At 35.5% G+C, this 22,018-nt stretch overlaps 1 protein-coding gene across 5 annotated transcripts in view; it reads left to right on the top strand.

Moving 5' to 3' along the window:
* LOC123527464 (rap1 GTPase-activating protein 1-like) overlaps positions 1 to 22,018 on the top strand; it is a 183,582-nt gene continuing 161,564 nt past the window's right edge. For 2 of the 5 annotated variants that reach the window (XM_053523394.1, XM_053523395.1), the window contains exons 1-3: positions 4 to 210; positions 1,761 to 1,998; positions 13,792 to 14,386. In XM_053523394.1, the coding sequence (XP_053379369.1) occupies positions 85 to 210; positions 1,761 to 1,998; positions 13,792 to 14,386 (959 nt within the window). In that variant the 5' untranslated portion in view covers positions 4 to 84. Of the gene's footprint in view, positions 211 to 1,760; positions 1,999 to 9,694; positions 9,852 to 13,791; positions 14,387 to 22,018 lie in introns of those variants that run through there. The other 3 variants (XM_053523397.1, XM_053523396.1, XM_053523398.1) reach the window with 3 other exon arrangements.

A 22,018-nucleotide genomic window follows, 5' to 3' on the forward strand; every position in this document is an offset into this window, starting at 1 on the left:
AACAGCTTCTTTGAGGTGATAGAAAGTTATCGGCGAAGACTTGAGACACACTCTTCTCAATGTCACAGGAATTCAGGGTCCTCAATGCCGGACAGTTACCATGACAACTGGAGCTTACAGAATGGTAACTATGGCAACTATGCTGTAAATAGTAACATTGATGGTGGATATGGTTGGCAGACAAATGGGTTTGACAACTTTGGACACATGGTACGTGTCAGTTCAGATTCTTTGCATAAATCTGATTTACTTGAAATTTCAGACATTGGCTGAGTTATGCACACTGCACATCTGCTTGAAATAATTTACCAGCTTTAGGTTTCTTACAGTAATCCATCATAACAATTACACTCGGACCTTTTTTTCCAGAAAAACACTTACAAAATCGCCCTTTCAATCTACAAATTTTGTTAAAAAAAAGAATTTGTTAAAATAAACAAGAAAGAATTACAGTGATGTTGTATTTTGAGTTAATCATTGCACAGACAATTTGATTCATTTGGTTAACAGATATTGAGAAATCGTTGATTTATAGAGGTGGGGGACAAATTTTTGTGAATTTCATGGTTTGATCAATCCACAAGGAACACACAAATAAAACTCCCATTTATTTTATTTTCAACTGTTAAAATTGACATATTTATATCCCATTGAAATAGCCATTATAGCTAAAACTACAACATTTTATGCCCTTAAATTGAGTGATTGCAGTATACTGAGTGAGTATAAAACTGGTACTTCCAGTTTGAAGGTCTGAGTGTAATGCCTCTGTGAGGCAAACGTTCTTCATAGGGATTTGACAGACATTCTGTATGTCATTTGGCCATGACCTTTGATTATATGTGGAGCTTGTCAGTTACTTGCCTCTAAATTTAGCTTCTTTTCCCGTCTTCTGACTGGCTCTTGGTCTCGGTCTCGCATGATTTTGCACACTGTAACTCTACGACGTAAACAATTCTTTCAAACTTGGATAAATCATTAATAGAACGTTGGTCACCGATAGTCAGGTAATAATAAAACAAAAAATCAGAAGTACAGAGAGATTGTGAGTACGATTCAAACGAGTCGGATCATTTCAAGGGTTTCATTTGGCTTCCCACGGGCAATTTTTTGGCATGGCAATTCTGTTCTACTGAATCTGTTGAAGGTTCCAAAGCCTTGCTGATGCAACCTCAGCCTTGTATATACACAGGCAAAAGTGTTGATAGCTTTTTTTTCACAGTTACAGTAATACACTGTATTATATTTGCTTTTGTTTCTACCTGTAGATCATAAAATCTCTTGCCCAAAATAATGAATTATTGGCAGTCTAGTGCAGGTTTTAATGTTGAAAACCCAGACAAGTGAATTTTGAATGTGGGCAAGTTGATTTTTATGTCTCAATTGTCTGTGGACAAGTGAAAAATATTGGGATTTTCACATCCCTGGACACCCATTTAGTACAACTTGTTAAGATGATTTTTTTTCCATCATATTTTAATAAGCATGTCAAAATGAAAAAAAAAACAATGCCTTCTTGTGGTTAACCATCATCAGGGTTCAGATGTTTGCATATTTAATCTGTCGATAAACGATGCCAAAGCATTGATCATTTAATAAATAAACTCATTTCAACAAATATCACTGAAAGATTTTTTTATCAAATATGTCAGAAAAGAAATTTTATGAAAAGAAATTTGTTTTACAAATTTATTTGGCATCCTAGACAATGTTATGACATTAGTCTACTGTTTATAGACGTTGCTCTTGCAATTTTTCAGAACAATGCAGTCAACACCAAAGTTGAGGCACCTTTACGTAACAAAGCATGGCAGCCCAAGCCTCCAAGTGACCTTGACCTTGGTATGAACTGGATGACCTGTAGTCAGAATGCACATGACCTTCATCTTCATGCTAAAGAAATGTACGAGTTTGAACAAAGAAGAATGGCAGACTGTGTAAATGGATTTCAACAGTCCCAAACAAGTTGGCTTCATGGGAAAATTCCCAAAAATACAGGTAAATATAGAAAATTGAACAATCATTTTACATGTACTTTGATTGTTTGGGTTACAGACCACTAATCAAAATCTTTCTATATTTCATATAAAATTAAGACCGCTTCAAGGCTTATTTACTCATATTGAGAGAATATTGCTCTTTCTTATACCTGATTTTCCTAAAACTGAAAAAAAAATGGGGAAGAAAATAGGGGGTTATAATTTATAGTTTCTTGTTAAGTGCAAGTCAGTAGGCCCTGAAGTCAGGCACATACTAGCTTCTGCAGGCACATTGAACTCCTTCTTTCAGTTTTGCTGTATGCTTACCATAGGTAGCAGGAGTGGACGTGGTTTGTTGGTAACACTGTCTGACTACACTAGGGATTGTGGGTTCAAGCTGCTCCAAGTAAAACACTGTAGATCCGGGGAAGCTTCTGAAATCACAGTTACTACCTCCCACTAAAAATACGGATGAGTTGCCCAAATAAGTTGAGCAACATATGCATTCTAACACGAAAGCAGTTACAGATAATTCAGGTTATTTAAGGAACAATTCCATGCAAGAGTTACTCCCCTTGAAAAATATCAACAAAAAATGTGCTTAATACTTAATACTGTCATTAATTCAGATAGCAATTTAAATACAGTTTTTAAAGTATTTCAGTTATATATATGACAGTTAAACAGTAACTTAAGTTCCAATATTTAAGAAATAATAAGTTCCCAGACTTGGTTTATTGTAGAATAACAAGAGTTTTGAGTTCTTATGTGTAAAAATATATCACGAAGGCCGTAGGCCTGAGTGATATATTGTTTTGCATAAAAACGAAAAACTCTGGTTACTGTACGATAAATCACACTTGGGAACTTATTATTTCGATTCTAACACGACATACTAGTATCAAAAATATTAGAAAAAAGTGGTAACTACTTTTTACGACCGTACTATGCACCTGGATCGGATGACGTCATTGCACGTGAGTGGTATATTGCAGAATAACCAGAGATAGATTTTGCACTACATGTTTATAGGTTATTTTCTGGTCGTGTAAGAATTCCTATTAATTGACAACTTCCTCGTATGAATCATTTAATAAGGTCAATTGACCTCAAACTCATTGTTTTCTATCAAATCGTGACAAAGAATAATTGTCTCACCTAGCATCAAACTCAAAGGATGAAGAATTGAAACAAAATGTAATTAGTATTTGTATCACATATTTGACGTTGTGGGAATGACATTTAAGCCATTACATAAATTTGGTATTACACTAGTGTAATAGAGCTTTGATGTTGACATCACTATAAGTGTAGGAGACATTGGTCTAATTGTCTAGGTCTAAGAAAGACAAAATTTTGATTTTACAGCAGGAAAAGCTTACATGTGATAAAATTTAAAAAGAATATAACATTTGTGTCTTTTGACATTGAATTTATTAAAACTTGTTGAACAAAATTGATTAAATGCTCTGCAGAGCCTCGCATTTTGTTAGCTCACCTGTCACATAGTGACAGGGTGAGCTTTTGTGATCACGCAGCGTCCGTCGTCCGTCCGTGCGTCCGTAAACTTTTGCTTGTGACCACTCTAGAGGTCACATTTTTTGTGGGATCTTTATGAAAGTTGGTCAGAATGTTCATCTTGATGATATCTAGGTCAAGTTCGAAACTGGGTCACGTGCCTTCAAAAACTAGGTCAGTAGGTCTAAAAATAGAAAAACCTTGTGACCTCTCTAGAGGCGATATATTTCAAAAGATCTTCATGAAAATTGGTCAGAACGTTCACCTTGATGATATCTAGGACAAGTTCGAAACTGGGTCACATGCCTTCAAAAACTAGGTCAGTAGGTCAAATAATAGAAAAACCTTGTGACCTCTCTAAAGGCCATATTTTTCACGGGATCTGTATGAAAGTTGGTCTGAATGTTCATCTTGATGATATCTAGGTCAAGTTCGAAACTGGGTCAACTGCGGTCAAAAACTAGGTCAGTAGGTCTAAAAATAGAAAAACCTTGTGACCTCTCTAGAGGCCATATGTTTCAAGAGATCTTCATGAAAATTGATCAGAATGTTCAACTTGATGATATCTAGGTCAAGTTCGAAAGTGGGTCACGTGCCTTCAAAAACTAGGTCAGTAGGTCAAATAATAGAAAAATCTTGTGACCTCTCTAGAGGTCATATTTTTCATGGGATCTGTCTGAAAGTTGGTCTGAATGTTCATCCTGATGATATCTAGGTCAAGTTCGAAAGTGGGTCACGTACGGTCAAAAACTAGGTCAGTAGGTCTAAAAATAGAAAAACCTTGTGACCTCTCTAGAGGCCATACTTGCGAATGGATCTTCATAAAAATTGGTCAGAATGTTCATCTTGATGATATCTAGGTCAAGTTCGAAAGTGGGTCACGTGCCGTCAAAAAGTAGGTCAGTAGGTCAAATAATGAAAAAACGTTGTGACCTGTCTAGAGGCCATATTTTTCATGGGATCTGTATGAAAGTTGGTCTGAATGTTTATCTTGATGATATATAGGTCAAGTTTGAAACTGGGTCAACTGCAATCAAAAACTAGGTCAGTAGGTCTTGAAAGAGAAAAACCTTGTGACCTCTCTAGAGGCCATACCCTTGAATGGATCTTTATGAAAATTGGTCAGAATGTTCACCTTGATGATATCTAGGTCAAGTTTGAAACTGGGTTAGGTGCCATTAAAAACTAGGTCAGTAGGTCAAATAATATAAAAACCTTGTGACATCTCTAGAGGCCATACTTTTCATGGGATCTGTATGAAAGTTGGTCTGAATGTTCATCTTGATGATATCTAGGTCAAGTTTGAAACTGGGTCAACTGCGGTCAAAAACTAGGTCAGTAGGTCTAAAATTATTAAAATCTTTTGACCTCTCTAGAGGCCATATTTTTCAATGGATCTTCATGAAAATTGATCTGAATGTTTACCTTGATGATATCTAGGTCAGTTTCGAAACTGGGTCACGTGCGGTCAAAAACTAGGCCAGTAGGTATAAAAATAGAAAAACGTTGTGACCTCTCTAGAGGCCATATTTTTCATGAGATCTTCATGAAAATTAGTGAGAATGTGCACCTTGATGATATCTAGATAAAGTTCAAAACAGGGTCACGTACCTTCGAAAACTAGGTCAATAGGTCAAATAATAGAAAAACCTTGTGACCTCTCTAGAGACCATATTTTTCAATGGATCTTCATGAAAATTGGTCAGAATTTTTATCTTGATAATATCTAGGTCGTGTTTAAAACTGGGTCACATGAGCTCAAAAACTAGGTCACTATGTCAAATAATAGAAAAAACGACGTCATACTCAAAACTGGGTCATGTGGGAAGAGGTGAGCGATTCAGGACCATCATGGTCCTCTTGTTATTTTATTCACCTTGTATAATAAAGTCGATATGAAAAGACACTCATGTATTATCCTGTATGTAAAATACAACATTGATAGCTGGAATTTGCGAAGGGATTTGCAAAACGCTGGAGATAACCAGGGTTTTGAGGAATCCAAACATAGAGGATACAAGGAAAATGACTGGGGACAACATAGCTCGTGTTAACTCTGGTGCTCAAGACATTGATACTAAATAAAGAGGTGGTTCACCATACCAGATTAACCTTTAGCCTGCTGGTTGAAAGTGAGTCTGACTTTGTGACCATTGCAGACCAAGATCAGCATGCACATCAGCGCAGGCTGATCATGGTCTGCATTGTTCACACTTCATTGAACACCCCTTCAGATACTAAATGATATTGCCAAAATTGAATGATGGACCAGTCCATTTTTGAAATTTAGTAAGCTTAAATGAAATTCATTGCATAAATTGCTTACTTCTACTTACAATTTAGCTTGCCACTAAAACACTTAACTCTGTTTTATTTTGGTACATAGCACTTAAAAGTACTTATACATGAATACTATCCAAACTTCTATTGAAGTGGATTTTTTACTGACTGTGTATTGTGATGTGTTTGTCAATGAGAGAATAATACACTGACACTATTATCATCTCGAGTGGCATTTCCCTCGGACAAGGAAGTTTATTTAGAGACGGAAATCAGAACACTAGCAAACTTGCTTTCTTAAATATTAATGTCAGGAATTGTATTGATAAAAATTTTCAATTGAAATATAATCAATTTCTAATAGTCATGGCCAAGCCTTTTCATACGAAATCAGTTTTTCCAGGAAGTTGACTCAAGAGCAGTTCAGACAAGTATCAAGCTTTCATCACAGTTGAATCAGTTAATTGTTAATATTTTGCCTGATTGTTTGAATGACTTGTGAGAAATTTAAGATCGTTCTTTATTGTTTGAAATCTATATACATTAAATTTTGTTTGTTAAAATTGCTAAACTTTTCCAAGAATATATATCCTTATTATATCATATGACGTATGTCTACTGTTATATTATTATACATAATTATTGATTTTGTGAAAACAAAATTAATGTCTTTCACGAAAGTTTGTCTGGACTGTTTTTGCTTAACTCCAAACATTATAGAAAGAACAACACAGAAAGTACCAGGAGTTATTTCACATATACCCCATCAGTGATATAGAGTTATGGTCTAACAGTTTTATGCCCCCCTTCGAAAAAGGAGGGGTATATTGCAGATGTCAGTCGGTCAGCCGGAATGTAGACCAATCCATTTCCGGATGATAACTCAAGAACACTTGGGCCTAGGATCATGAAAGTTGATAGGAAGGTTGTTCATCACCAGCAGATGACCCCTATTGATTTGAGGTCTGTATGTAAAAGGTCAAGGTCACAGTGACCCTGAACAGTTAAATGGTTCCGGACGATAACCCAAAAACGCTTGGGTCTAGGGTCATGAAAGTTAATAGGAAGCATGGTCAGGACCAGCAGATGACTCCTATTGATTTTTAGGTCAGTATGTCAAAGGTCAAGTTCACAGTGACATGTCTGGCCAGTTTCTATTATGGGTTCCAGAGTTATAGCCCTTGAAAGGGCCAAAATTAGCTATTTTGACCTTGTCTGCACAACAGCAGCTTCATTTATGATTTGAATATAATCAGACTTGCACAAAACTTGTGTCACCATAAGATCTCGGTTCCTTTCTTGAACCGTCCAGATGCCATAATGGGTTTCAGAGTTATGGCACCTGAAAGGGCAAAAATTAGCTATTTTGACCTTGTCTGCGCAATAGCTGCTTCATTTATGATTTGATTTTAACCAAACTTGCACATAACTTGTATCACCATAAGATCTAGGTTTCTTTCTTGAACTTGCTAGATTCCATTCTGGGTTCTAGAGTTATGGGCCCTGATAGGGTCAGAATTACCTATTTTGACCCTGTCTGTGCAATGGCAGCTTCATTTATGATTTGAATTTAATCAAACTTACACAAAATTTGTATCACCATAAGATCTCGATTCCTGTTTATACACCCTAAGGAACTTATTATGTTATCGATTCGGTGTCCGTCTGTCTGTCTGTTGGTTAGCAATTTCCCTTCTGCTCTGCAATTCTTGAAACCCTTGAAGGATTTCAGAGAAACCTGACACAAATGTTCACCTCATCGAAACGATGTGCAGAGCATGTGTTTGGGATATCTTACTTCAAGGTCAAGGTCACACTTAGGGGTCAAAGGTCATATGACTTTTTTTTGTGTGTATATTGCTCTGCATTTGCGTTGCATTGCAGTGCTCTTGTATTTATTTGCCAGATCCTTCTTTTGTTCACTTACAACAATTTTAGCTCACCTGTCACATAGTGACAAGGTGAGCTTTTGTGATCACCCTTCGTCTGTTGTCAGCGTGTGAGTGTGTCCGTCAACAATTTCTTGTCTGCACGATAATGGTTTCATCTGTGATTTTATTTTAACTAAACTTGCACACAACTTGTATCACCATAAGATCTTGGTTCATTTCTTGAACTGGCCAGATCCACTTATGGGTTCCAGAGTTATGGCCCCTGAAAGGGCCAAAATTAGCTGTTTTGACCTTGTCTGCACAATAGCAGCTTTATTTATGATTTGACTTTTACCAAACTTGCACACAACTTGTATCACCATATGATCTATGTTCCTTTCTTGAACTGGCTAGATTCCATTATGGGTTCCAGAGTTATGAGCCCTGAAAGGGCCAAAATTAGCTATTTTGACCTTGTCTGCAGAATAGCAGCTTCATTTTTGATTAGATTTTAACGAAACTTGCACACAACTTGTATCACCATTATGGGTTCCAGAGTTAAGGCCCCTTAAAGGTCCAAAATTTTCTATTTTGGCTTTTGCAGTCATATGGAGACTACATTTATGGTTTGATTTAATACAAACTTCCAAAATATCTTCAACAACAATAAAAATCTTGGATCCATGACAGATCTGTCAGATCCAATCGTAGGTTCCAGAGTTATTTTATATCTGATTACCACCCCTAATTGCACACCTTAGCAGCTTCTAATGAGATTGGTTTGAAACGATCATATCATTTTGAGCAATGGTATTCAGGTGAGTGATACAGGGCCATCATTGTCCTCTTGTTTTTTAATTACTTCCCTTTTATGTTACTATAAATAGCTTATTTAGTAACTTTTTTTTTTATTATTGGCCGTAGCGAAAAATGGAGACCACTTTTCTGTGGTACAGCATAGATGGTACCACCAATTTATAGGTGTATTTTGACATATCTGTACCTTTAAGAAAATTTCAACTATATTTTCTCATGATTCTTTTGATTGATCTTGATTATGACTTTTTGACCTTCTTGTCCTTAAATGCAATGATAACAGGTGAGCGATACAGGGCCATTATGGCCCTCTTGTTTAAAATGAACTTGTCCATCTTTCAGTTTGAAAAGTACAATTGACTGTTAAAAGGGTGCTTACCAAAAAGATACTCATTGAATGACAAACAGTGCAGATCTTGATCAGACTGCACAGATGTGCAGGCTTATAATGATCTTTGCTGGTCACATAGGCAGAATCAGTGATGTCCAAGCATGATAAGAGTTAAGTATTTTTTGGTCAAATGAGATTTAGCAGAGTTATCACCCTTTAATGTTTTAAACTATTATCCCCCTAGATAAAGTTGCATGGAAAAAATATGGGGAAGAGATGTGCTCTTTGTCTGTTTTGCTTCTAGGATTCATTGATCAGCACGAACTGCCAAAAAAACTGAATTGACAGTGAAAGTTTGATATACATACATAAATTCAGTCCATTTTAGTTTAAACTGATTTATTTAACATCGTTTGTTGAGACATTTCCAACAACTATGCTGAATGGCTGCTTCAGTTGTGTGTGTAGACGAAAGTCAAATGCCAGGATTTGAACCCATGGTGGCAAAGTCAGGAGCTAGACACTCTTGCCTCTGCACCTTGGTGTTTTTCTTAATTTAGCATACTGCATGCGGATGAATTCTGGCAAAATTTAGCTTTCTTTGGCTGTGGAACAATTAACTGTGGAGACAAAACTGTGTCAAATCACTAAAATTTACAAATATGGTGAAAAGAAGTAACCACTTGAAAAAGTGTCTCAATGAGTACAGTAGGTATGTGATATAAGTGAGGTTCTGTGGAAATTTCTCATCACTGATACAAGTAGGATGGATAGTAATCAAGTACTTGAGCCAGTAGAATGGGGAACCACTTGACATCACTGTACCGTCATTCTCCGTAAAAATAGCGAAGACATTTTAAAAACATCTCTTGACTTGTGATTGGTGTGTTTATATTGTATAGATAATGATGAATTTCAGTTATTGTTTTATGTAAAGTGTTCGGCTTAAAAGTTTTAATTCTTCATTTAAAAAAAAGAATCTGGATTACTGTATACGAATATTTTAGATACATGACATTGCAACTTTACTTAAGATAAAAGATATGTCAAAAACAGGTAATAATTTTTTTTTTCACATATTTTGCAGTTAATTGTTGGAAAATTAAGAGTAATATACATGTATATCTGATATTTTGCAGAAAAATTACAAATGTAGTTTTTCATTGGTATGAAACTATAGAATTGGTTGAAAGTTTCTTAAAACATAAAATACAAAGAAAATTAATTAATTTTGTTTTACATGTAATTAAAAAGTATCTTTCACTTATGAACACTACATCTTTTTAACTCAGGTAGCTATGCCACTCGGGATAATGTTGCAGCTGGTCTCCACTCAGTGAAAGATAATTATTTGGATTTTACTTTGAAAAAAAACAAATTATTCTTCTATATCATTTTTGAAAAAGCACTTCATCGGCCTGAAATAATGCCTGTAGAGCCACCCTGAGGATTTTCCAACACTATTAACCTTTACCGTGCTAAATTTCTATAATGAACTTGTCCATCTTTTAATTTGGACAGTACCATTAACTGTTAAAAGGGGTGATCACCAAATAGATACTGACAGAATGGCAAACAGTGCAGATCATGATCAGACTGCATGGATGTGCAGGCTGATCATGTTCTACACTGGTCGCAAAGGCAGAATTAATCGTGTCCAGCATGATAAGGGTTTAAAGCTGAAAGTAGCTTTATGATCAAAATGAGTTTTTATACGCCCGAAGGGACTATTATGTAATGGTCCCGGTGTCCGTCTGTCTGTCCGTCCATTAGCAATTTCGTGTCCGCTCTGTAACTCTTGAACCCCTTGAAGGATTTCAAAGAAACTTGACACAAATGTTCACCACACCGAGACGACATGCAGAGCACATGTTTTGGATGTCTCATTTCAAGGTCAAGGTCACACTTAGGGGTCAAAGGTCATATGAGTGTGTTTCATGTCATGTAACTCTTGAACTGCTTGAAGGATTTCAAAGAAAATTTGCACAAATGTTCACCACACTGAGACGACATGCAGAGTGCATGTTTTGGATGTCTCATTCCAAGGTCAATGTCACACTTAGGGGTCAAAGGTCATATGAGTGTGTTTCGTGTCCGCTCTGTAACTCTTGAACTGCTTGAAGGATTTCAAAGAAACTTGGCACAAATGTTCACCACACTGAGACGACGTGCAGAGCGCTGGTTTCGGATGACTAACTTCAAGGTCAAGGTCACACTTAGGAGTCAAAGGTCATATATGACTTTGCTTTGTATACATTGCTATGCATTGCAGTGCTCTTGATTTTATCTGGCAGATCCCTTTTTGTTCTCTTACAATAGTTTTTTTTTTAATTACTTCCCTTTTTGGTTACTATAAATAGCTTATTTTGAAACTTTTTTATTATTGGCTGTAGGGAAAAACAGAGACCACTTTTCTGTGGTACAACATGGATGGTACATCCAATTTTTAGATATATTTTGACATAACTTTACCTGGTAAGAATTCTTTTGTGGACTTAGAATTTTTTGGGGGGGAATTGCTTTTTTTTGTTGTTCCTGTCCTTTGGGCTTCAACAGTCATGTTCTTTAAATTTTGCTCCTATCCTGTGATGTAACCCTTCGGGCGTATATTGCCCCGCTTGGCGGCGCTCTTGTTACTTTTCTACAAGGACAAATAAAACTATTTCTTAATACAGTGCCAGTGAATATTTTCAGACTGGGTGTTCATTCATATTTCATTGTTAACCAGTCTTGCTTCACCAATGAACAATGACCATTATTTTTGGTTGTTCGCAGAAATGCCTCAGAAACTGAACAAGGCTATATTTAGGAACAGAAAGAATAATATTTTTTTTATAGACAGTCAGATGTTGAAATCATATGAGCCGTGCCATGGGAAAACCAACATAGTGGGTATGCGACCAACATGGATCCAGACCAGCCTGCACATACGCGCAGTCTGGTCAGGATCCATGCTGTTCGCTAACAGTTTCTCCAATTCCAATAGGCTTTAAAAGCGAACAGCATGGAGCCTGACCAGACTGTGCGGATGCGCAGGCTGGTCTGGATCCATGCTGGTCGCAAAGCCACTAAGTTGGTTTTCTCATGGCACGGCTCATATATTGTTTAATTACTCACATGCATAATTATTCTAAGATGACATTAGTTAAGTACTTTTGCACAATATGTTTATGCCCCAGGGCAATTATAGCGATTGAACTGTCCGTCCATCTGTCTGTAACTTACCAGATTGCCTACATCCCAGATTAATGACCTAGTTTAGTATATACTCACATGCTGCAGTGCTAGTGGCAAGACTGACCTACAAACTGACCTATTTCAGACATGGAACATTGTTGAATATTGGCACTCTGCTTCCACTTCTGTTTGTTTTTTTGTTTTTTTCGAAAAGATCTTTTAGGTACTGAAATACATTGTACAAGAAACCATTGTCAGATAGAAATAATATAAAATACACTTTTCACCGCCTGTTGATAGAGCACCTGCTTTTGGTGCGTGATGTTGTGGGTTCCAAGTCATATCATACCAAAGACTTAAAAAATGGATTTAGTAGCTTCCTCGCTTGGCACTCAGCATTAAGGGGATAGTGCTTGGACTGGTAGCGTGGTGTCAGTATAATGTGACTGGGTGGCATGTCATATGTGTCTATTGCATCATATTCCAGTTAGCCAGATCTATAAAGTTGGGCATTGTGCTCACTGCTACAAGTAAACACTGTCATTTATATGACTGAAAAATTGTTGAAAAAGATGTTAAGGTTTAGGAGTATATCACCAAAACACAGAAATATTTTATAAACGAACAACATCGTTACCAATATTTTACCTGACCACTACATGTTCTGTCGTACTGTCCCGTACTGAAAATATTCTGAAAAAGTTGTCCCCCTTTGAAAATGAATGCCATTTGTAAAGAAATAAAAATAAACAATTGCTGAAAACTGTGTTCTACTTAGTTATGTGAAATTTCAACACTTGCACGCTATTGCAAATGCATCAAAACAAACATGTGTAACAGTTCTTTGAAAATGGTGAATTTTTAAAGGTGTTTGACTGCCCGGAAGTGGGGCCCCTTTAGGCAGTCCTTTTTCCGGAATTCAATGTTTATATTAGTATACTGACACTTGTTTTGTAGTTTTTGTTATGATAGCGTGTATATTACTCTATAAAACAAGTGTCAGTATACTGATATAAGCATTGAATTCCGAAAAAGGACTGTCTAAAGAGGCCCCCACTTCCGGGCAGTCAAACGCCTTTAAAAACTCACCATTTTCAAGGAACTGTTACACATGTTTGTTTTGATGTATTTGCAATAGCGTGCGAGTGTTGAAATTTCACATAACTAGGTGGAGCACAGTTTTCAGCAATTGTTTATTTTTATTTCTTTACAAATGGCATTCATTTTTAAAGGGGGACAACTTGTTCAGAATATTTTTAGTACGGGACAGTAAGGCAGAACATGTAATGGTCAGGTAAAATATTGGTAACGATGTTGTTCGTTTATGAAATATTTCTGTGTTTTGGTGATATACTCCTAAACCTTAACCCAAAACATACATACACCAATCAGTCCATTCTTATCGAATAGTGTAATGGTGTTAATATGAACATTTAGACAATTTGTATGTTTCTCATTGGAAATTGATAAACTTTGATAGGTACCACTTGCCACATCAATATTGGGTTAATACGGAAAAAGATTCAATAAATTGATTAACTTTCTCTCACTGTAACAAATGGTAAGTTCCTAATCAAGTCAGTTGTTATGTTGCTGCCAGCAGGTGAGTTTTTGATTAATAGATTAAGTTATATTTTTATAGAATATGATTCTTTGGCACGGCACACATCACATAGAAGTTGAAGCTGATTCAAGAAAAAAATTTATTACTACATTTGAAGTTTTTTTGTAATTAGATAATTTTTGTTCAAACTTATGTCTTATTTAATGCATTCAAGATTGTTTTGTCCCTGTCTCAAGGAATGTTTTTGTTTTTCAGGTGATGTTTACCTAGAAGACAATGGCTCTGTCAGTCTTAAGAAAGTGTCCCTTCCACAGTCGCCACTGGTTGAACGACGCAATATACGACGTCTGCCTCGACCCGTTACCACTCCAGCCGATATACAGAATTTCTCGACTATCAAATTGGAACAGCTTCATAGTTTCGACTCTCCTTTAAGAAACAGCAATGGGTCTCCAAAAGTTGAGCGAGTTGCAAGCTATGACGCCTCACAGAGAAACAGGGTATATGATTCTAGTGATTCCTCGCCGGAAACTTGTAACGTGAGAAAAAGTTTAGACACCCAGTCATTATCTAGCTCACCTGCACCGAGTCGTAAAAATGGAAAGCAAACGATATTACAAAGATATAATAGCTTGTCACCGACACTTTGTCGTAAGAAAATCGCCGACAAACTGTCACCAGCATCGTTGCGGAAGTCAGTGATTTTACGAAGCTCCAGAAAATCTGAGCCAATTTCTGTGGATATGTGCAGTGGATGTGGTTTCCCGCTACGGGATGAAAACAGGATCTCGGTGTCAGCAAGGGGAGGGAAGCGTAAACAGTTTCACGGGGAATGCTTCAAATGCTCCATGTAAGTTTATTTTTCTGATTTTCTGATAAAGGCATGAATGCAGTACTGTAGACTAGGTTTCATCTCTTCTCTTTTTTTAATAGCGTAATTTTAAAGTTAGTGGTAATATTAAACCTTTTTACAGAATGTGACCTTGTAGCTATGTACATTGTGAGAAATAACACTGCTTGATATAATTGTGATTGTTTTATATTTCGAAAGTCACACTGTTTGCAAATAATAGTAAAACTAAAACTCTAGTGTAATCAAACCTAAAATAAAATGCTAAATCAAGAGTGAACAAGACTTAGCGGAACAGTTAAGGAAATAAAAACCAGAACCTATAAAAAGTCAGAATTTTATTTTTATAGTCACTAATTGTTTCTTTGCAATAAAAGCTGATGCAGGGGAGACAAAGCTGGAATCTGTAAAATTTACCACCAAGTACTAATTATCTCCCTTGGTTAGATAGAAAAAATACAGGAATGAGCTATAAATATATGTCAGAATCTGCAGTTGGCAGTTACAAAAATATTATCAAGATATGAAAATATGAAATTATTTGATATAATTTGTAAAACATACAATGCATGCATTCATTGCAAATATCAAATTCTTTAAGAAAAAATGGACTGCACCCGTAATAAACAAAATATTAGACATCTTTTACTGATACAGTGTGCTAAAATAACATAATAAATTACTTAAAATGCACTTCAGTTTCTTTTGATAGTATATTCAAATTTCAGTTTATTTTTAGAAAATTATCTTTCTAAATATATATCAGAATGTCCGCCCTACATCATACCTTTTTTCCTTGAAATGATAGTTGATGTCATGTAGACATTTAGTCTGCTAAATTTCTACAATGGACTGGCATGGTCCATCATTCAATTTGGGCCATACCAATTATTATTCAAAGTGCTGTTCACTTACAATTTACTGCCTGAATAGAAAACAGTACAGACCATGATCCGTGCAGACTGATCTTGGTCTGCACTGGTTGCCACCAGCAGGCTTTTAAAAGGTTAAATTCTAAATAATGATATAATAATGAAGTGTGAAGAACACTTTGCAAAAGTTGAATTCATTGTCTTAAGAAAATTTCCTTCAGATTTACTTAACAGCAAAGTTTATAAACAATCAAAAATCAGTACTAATTGAAATTATTCTTTGAATGAGCTGCGCCATGAGAAAACCAACATAGTAGCTTTGCGACTAGCATGGATCCAGACCAGCCTGAGAATCCGCGCAGTCTGGTCAGGATCCATGCTGTTCGCTAACGGTTTCTCTAATTGCATTAGACTTTGAAAGAGAACAGCATGGACCCTGACCAGACTGCGCGGATACGCAGGCTGGTCTGGATCCATGCTGGTCGCAAAGCGACTATGTTGGTTTTCTCATGGCACGGCTCAAATTGATATTTCTAAATTCCTTCTCTTCAGTATAAATAATTTACTGTGGTACTGATGCAATAGGTAGATTTTACATACCTTTTTAAAATAAAAACTACCAAGAACTTATTTTGTGTAAAATAATTTTTTTGCAATTTGGAGGAAACATGCAATGTAAATCTTGTGTCTTAGGCATGTTGCAAATTTTTCAGTGGATCACAAATAATGGAAGTAAATTAATGTCTGATCCATCTTTTTGGTAACAAGATTTTTGGTTTATTTCCTCTTAAATATAAAGACCATTTCATTCATTTTATATGTCATTTTAAACCTTTACCCTGCTAATATTCTGAAATGGACTGGTCCAATTCATTCAGTTTGGGCAGCACCACTTATTATTCAAAGGGGTTTTCACTGAAAATTGCCTGAATAGTGAACAGTGAAGACCATGATATATCTGCACGGACATGCAGGCTGATTTTGGTCTACTCTGGTCGCAAAGACAAAATCATTTGCTGTAAACAGGCTAAAGGTTAACCCATACCCTGCTGAATTTCTATAATGAACTTGTCCATTTTTCAATTTGGACAGTACCATTAACTGTTAAACGGGATGCTTACCAAAAATATACTGATTGAATGGCGAACAGTGCTGATCATCATCAGACTGCATGGATGTGCAGGCTGATCATGATCTACACTGGTCGCAAAGACAGAATAAATCATGTTCAGCATGATAAAGGTTAAAGAACACCAAGGATGGTAATTTTAAGAGGAACTTTTAAAACTTAAACCACTTCTTGATTAGATTTTTATTTATCAAAAAAAATTAATAGGGTATTTTCAAGTGTAAATTTCAGCCATTTTGGACACAAATAATATCTTTTTAATTCTAATTTATTGATTAATCATTACTATACAGCTCTGTTGAAACAACAATTACATGTAAAAATTTGGAAATGTTTCAAAAAAAAAAAAAAAAGAAAAAGAAAGAAATGAAAATTTTCATGGGCTGGAATTTCATAATTAAAAAATCTTACATAATTGTAGATTCAAAAGTTCCAATGACCACCCATGGAAGCTTTTGAATAATGGGTATGTATATATATATATAAACCCATATAATATATAGAGGATATTTGTTTGTTTTGAGTGAATATGGAATATATCTCACTGAGAAGTGAGAAAAATTCAAATATTTTCACGAGCGCGTAGCGCGAGTGAAAATGTGAAAATTTTCTCACATCGAGGTGAGATATATTCCATATTCACGAAAATCAAACAAATTTTCTTTTTATTTTATGCTCAATTACGTTGAGAAAAGCATTTTGCAACTGTTTTAATCTCAGCGCGGGAAACAGACGCGCGTAAACAGACATGACATCAGACGTGCTGTGACGTTATAAAGACGCATGCAACATAAAGTTCCATTTTGTTTTATATTTTGCTGACTAACGGTATGAAATTCTCTGTAAGTAAAATAATTTGAATCGAGAAATATATTATAAAGAACAAAGTGCGACTATAATTTTCATCCTGTATTAAGCAAATAATTTAAAATTCATACACAATGTATGAGGGGGCGGAGCTCATATCTCTCACAGTGTGAAAATATAGATTTCATATTTTCACAGTGTGAGCGATGAGATATGAAAATATTTAACTGATAGAATACGGTATTTCATTAGTTAGCATAAAATAAATGGATCTTGCAAATTACAAAAAATAAAAACTGTTACAGATTTTGTTGAACAAACAATAGGTGCCCTGTATATATTTTTCTCCCTAGTTTTTTTTTTTTTTTTGCGAGAATGACTAAGTGACGTAACTAAAAGTTTTCTACTGGAGCCGCATGCAGGTGGATTTGATAATAATGTTGTTATCACAGTAGATATGATATCAGGGGTGCAGACATCATCATGCCATTATCTCCGGGAGCATCTTATTGCTGAAATCTACTCATAGATTGCTCCCAGAAACCATGCAAATGTCAGGAAAAAAGTTTTCCTTCCCACTTTATATAACATTAGTCATAATTGGAAGAGTAAGAGTCAGCTCAACAGATTGACATCTCTCATCTTTGCTGGAGTATTGACCGGCAGAATGTTGCTTCTTATTTTATTGTATGTTTTGATAAAATTGTAAATGTGTTAGTATTCTCAAAAGTTTTGATCTGTTAGGTAATAGTTATTTTCTAAGCATGTTCATGATTGCTTGCAGCAAAACATGGAGGCACTCACAAGCCTGTCATTAATGTTTGATACCAGTCTGAAATTACTTGCAGTAAATTGAGGCAAACTCAAGCCTTAAAATTGCTCTAAAGTTTATAACTGACTTTGAAACCAGTCTTTGAAACCAGAATGCTGCCTTACCATTGGCCAATTTAAAGATTGCACTCGGAAAAAGGCAGTCGGATGCTTAGGGATTTTAGACTAGTTCTCAGAATCAACAATATTGCCTTGTATCCTGAATGTTGGCCTAAGAATGAGTTTAAAGACCAGTCTCAGAATACTGTTTTACCATTGGCCAGTTTCAAGTTTGTGCTCAGAAATTGGAGTTTTCAGACAATTCTATTTCTTTAATATGCATAACAACAAAAGGTTGTGTGAAAGTTACAGCTCAAGCAACAATGTTTGGTTGTGTAAAATTATCTCATAGTTACTTCCAGTAGCCGACTTAGCTATCCCCATGTTTCCGGGTCCTTTACTAAGTTGTTCAGCCATGCTAAAGCAGTATGATAGTTGACATCAGCTCTCCCATTTTTATGCAGAAAAAAATAGACAGACATTGCTCAATTATTTTAAATAATTTTATTCATATTAGTCAAAACCCATTAAAGAATTGCAGTGGAGGTAGGTCACTTCGTTTCATTTGTTTGTCATATACCAACACTAATTACATAAGCGTGTGAAAATTACACACGCTCAGATTATAGGGGAAGCTTAGCAAATGTCAGGCAGAGGTGTGTAAAATTTGTGAACACAAGCCATTTCAGCAACAAATTGTCTGTTCGACTGGGTAGGTATAATTATCACTGTAATCGAGTCGAGGGGACCACCAGTTGAGTTCAAGAGTTCAAGTTTTCGAAGTTCGAACGATCCAAGATAGAACTATATAGAATAAAGAAGGAATAAATTCGGGACAAGGTGAAGAGTTAGAGCGATCACATGTGTTCCAAAGATCAGAGTTCGAGCCATTGAAGTTCAACTGTATTAAATGTTCACAACAAAAAATGTAGCCATAACGTTATAAACAAATGCATTATGAGCCTTTAAGCACACCTACAGTTTATCTTATCCGACTTCATAAATGCATTTTACCCAGTGTTTTTCATAATTCTGTATTTCAACAGTGTCAACTTGTTAACATGATCAGTTGTATTTTAAGTCTTTGGAATGACAAGGAAGTCATGAAAATAGTTGATAGAAAATTAATTAAACACGATTTTCTCAAACAGTTCTATTTCTTCTGTATATAATACTGAGGAATATTCACTCCAGGTTTTAGTATTGCTATAACCCCAGTGTGAAAATAAGGCAAAAAGTGTACATTGTGTTTGGCTCTCTGAAATGGATTTATGAGTACCACTACAAACTGGATTTAATGGAATGACGAATCTGCATTTTGAAATTGATTATTCATAATATTGTGCAACAGTAATTTTGCTGAGCTTTAAGAGAAATAAGGATTGACTGAATTGTTTATAGCAATTTTCCAATTGCATTTATGTATCTCCATTAAGGCTGAATTCTACCCATGCATCGTTAAGGGAGAAGCCATGATTAATCACATTGTATTTATGATATAAGTAAATCTAGACTCATCAATCATCTCTGTTATAGAGGTTTTCCTCACTAATCACAAGTCATGTATAATGCAATCTGCTGTGAAAGTCATCATTTCATCTGTTGCCAAGAGACATAATAAAATCATATAAATGCACAAAAAAAAACTGTATCTGGGATTTCCTCCAAATGTTATCAAACATTGACTGTAAGTAATAGCAAGTTTAGGTTAGAACTGTTACATTAAAGAAAATAAATAAAAAGAAACCTGCATCAGCATCTTAAATATTCTTGTATTGTTTTCCTTTCATCATCATCATCATCATTATCATCATCATCATCATTATTATTATCATCATCATCATATTATCATCATCATTGTCATAAGCTTTTTGATTATCTTCACCATCATCTTCATTATTATTGTTGTTGTCATCATGGTTGCTGCCATTATCATCATGATTATCATCATTGTTATTATTTTCATCATCACCATCACTACCGTCATCATCATTGTTATTATCATCATCATTGATATCAGTTATCTTCATCAATTCCATAATCATCAGTGTTCGATTATATAACCGGTGATAAATTGCAAAATAATATTTTTATCAATATCTTTTGCATCAACAGCAGAAGTAACATCATTTTCGTTGCCATAATTATCTCAAATATTACAGAAAAAAATTGCAGTGAATTCAGAAGACCAACCTGGATGATTTACATTTTTGTGTCCATGCTTTTGAAGATTAAAAAGCTAAGCTTACTAGATAGCTGGTAGCAAATATGGATGAATAGCTGATAATTTGTGACTTTTCTTAGTTCAGTCAGTGTGTTTTGTATAAAGTACATGTTGGCTCTCTTTTCGTTGTCAAACAGAATTTGTTCTCTAAGTCAATAAGGCCGGACTGTGGCTGGTTATCTGAGGAACAGATCAATTTTCTTGTTACAGTATCAGATATTTCCTAGACCAGTCTATCCTAGACAAAGTGCATGTCACTGTGGATTAGGCTTCCTGTAGATGATTGACTTTCTGCAATACTCACAGCTGATGTCTTCACTTTTGTGGTTCTTATTTCATTCTCTTGCTCTTCAGTTGCAATCCCCTTTAAAGGGGCATGCACATCACAGCATCAAAATTTTCAAAACATTTAATCTATAAAAAGTAAGTAATAATATTGCAGTATTGTTTGCAGTATTACTGTTGTTTTTTGCACAATCCTGAAAAGTCCTTAAATTTTATGTCCATTCTTGAGAATATCTGAAAAATGCCAAATTGTCCATGAAAGTATAAATTTGAATTTATTTAAAAGTGACACATAAATTTGCTTTAAAAGTCCTTGAAAACAGTAATTTAAAAATAAGTCCTGAATTTTTGTCAAGTTTTGTAGTTGCAACAGTTGTTAAATCTATGAAGGAATGATAGAAAATAAAAGAATTAGTGTTGAATCTGCTACCATAATGCACAAAATAGTTTAGTTTGTGAAACTAGGGTAAAACATCACATAACAGTGGAAGACAAAAAAATGAGTCCTTAAGAGTTAGAAAATAAGTTCTGAAATCTTTTGCATGGTGAGTCTGTATTAACCCAGTGTAAGGAGTAAGCTGTATACTGTGAGTGCATTTTACTAGCACATTTTACTGTGTGACTAACACAGTGGAAGGCTTTTTGGTACATTTTTACTTATAAAGGGTCTGCACTGTTAACTACTCAGCCTGTAAATTTTTAGCTCACCTGAGCACGAAGTGCTCAAAGGTGAGCTTTAGTGATCACCCTGTGTCCGGCGTCCGTCGTCGTCCGTCCGTCCGTCCGTCCGTCCGTCCGTCGTCAACAATTTGACTGTTAACACTCTAGAGGTCACATTTTTGACCCAATCTTAATGAAACTTGGTCAGAATGTTACCCTCAATAAAATCTTGGACGAGTTCGATATTGGGTCATCTGGGATCAAAAACTAGGTCATCAGGTCAAATCAAAGGAAAAGCTTGTTAACACTCTAGAGGTCACATTTTTGGCCCAATCTTAATTAAACTTGGTCAGAATGTTACCCTCAATAAAATCTTGGATGAGTTCGATATTAAGTCATCTGGGGTCAAAAACTAGGTCATCAGGTCAAATCAAAGGAAAAGCTTGTTAACACTCTAGAGGTCACAATTTTGGCCCAATCTTAATGAAACTTGGTCAGGATGTTACCCTCAATAAAATCTTGGACGAGTTCGATATTGGGTCATCTGGGGTCAAAAACTAGGTCACCAGGTCAAATCAAAGAAAAAGCTTGTTAACACTATAGAGGTCACATTTTTGGCCCAATCTTAATGAAACTTGGTCAGAATGTTACCCTTAATAAAATCTTGGACGAGTTCGATATTTGGTTATCTGGGATCATAAACTAGGTCACCAGGTCAAATCAAAGGAAAAGCTTGTTAACACTGTTGAAGCCGCATTTATGACTGTATCTTCATGAAACTTGGT

The sequence above is a fragment of the Mercenaria mercenaria genome, chromosome 14 (genome assembly GCF_021730395.1).
Source record: "Mercenaria mercenaria strain notata chromosome 14, MADL_Memer_1, whole genome shotgun sequence".
NCBI classification, from domain to species: Eukaryota; Metazoa; Mollusca; class Bivalvia; order Venerida; family Veneridae; genus Mercenaria; species Mercenaria mercenaria.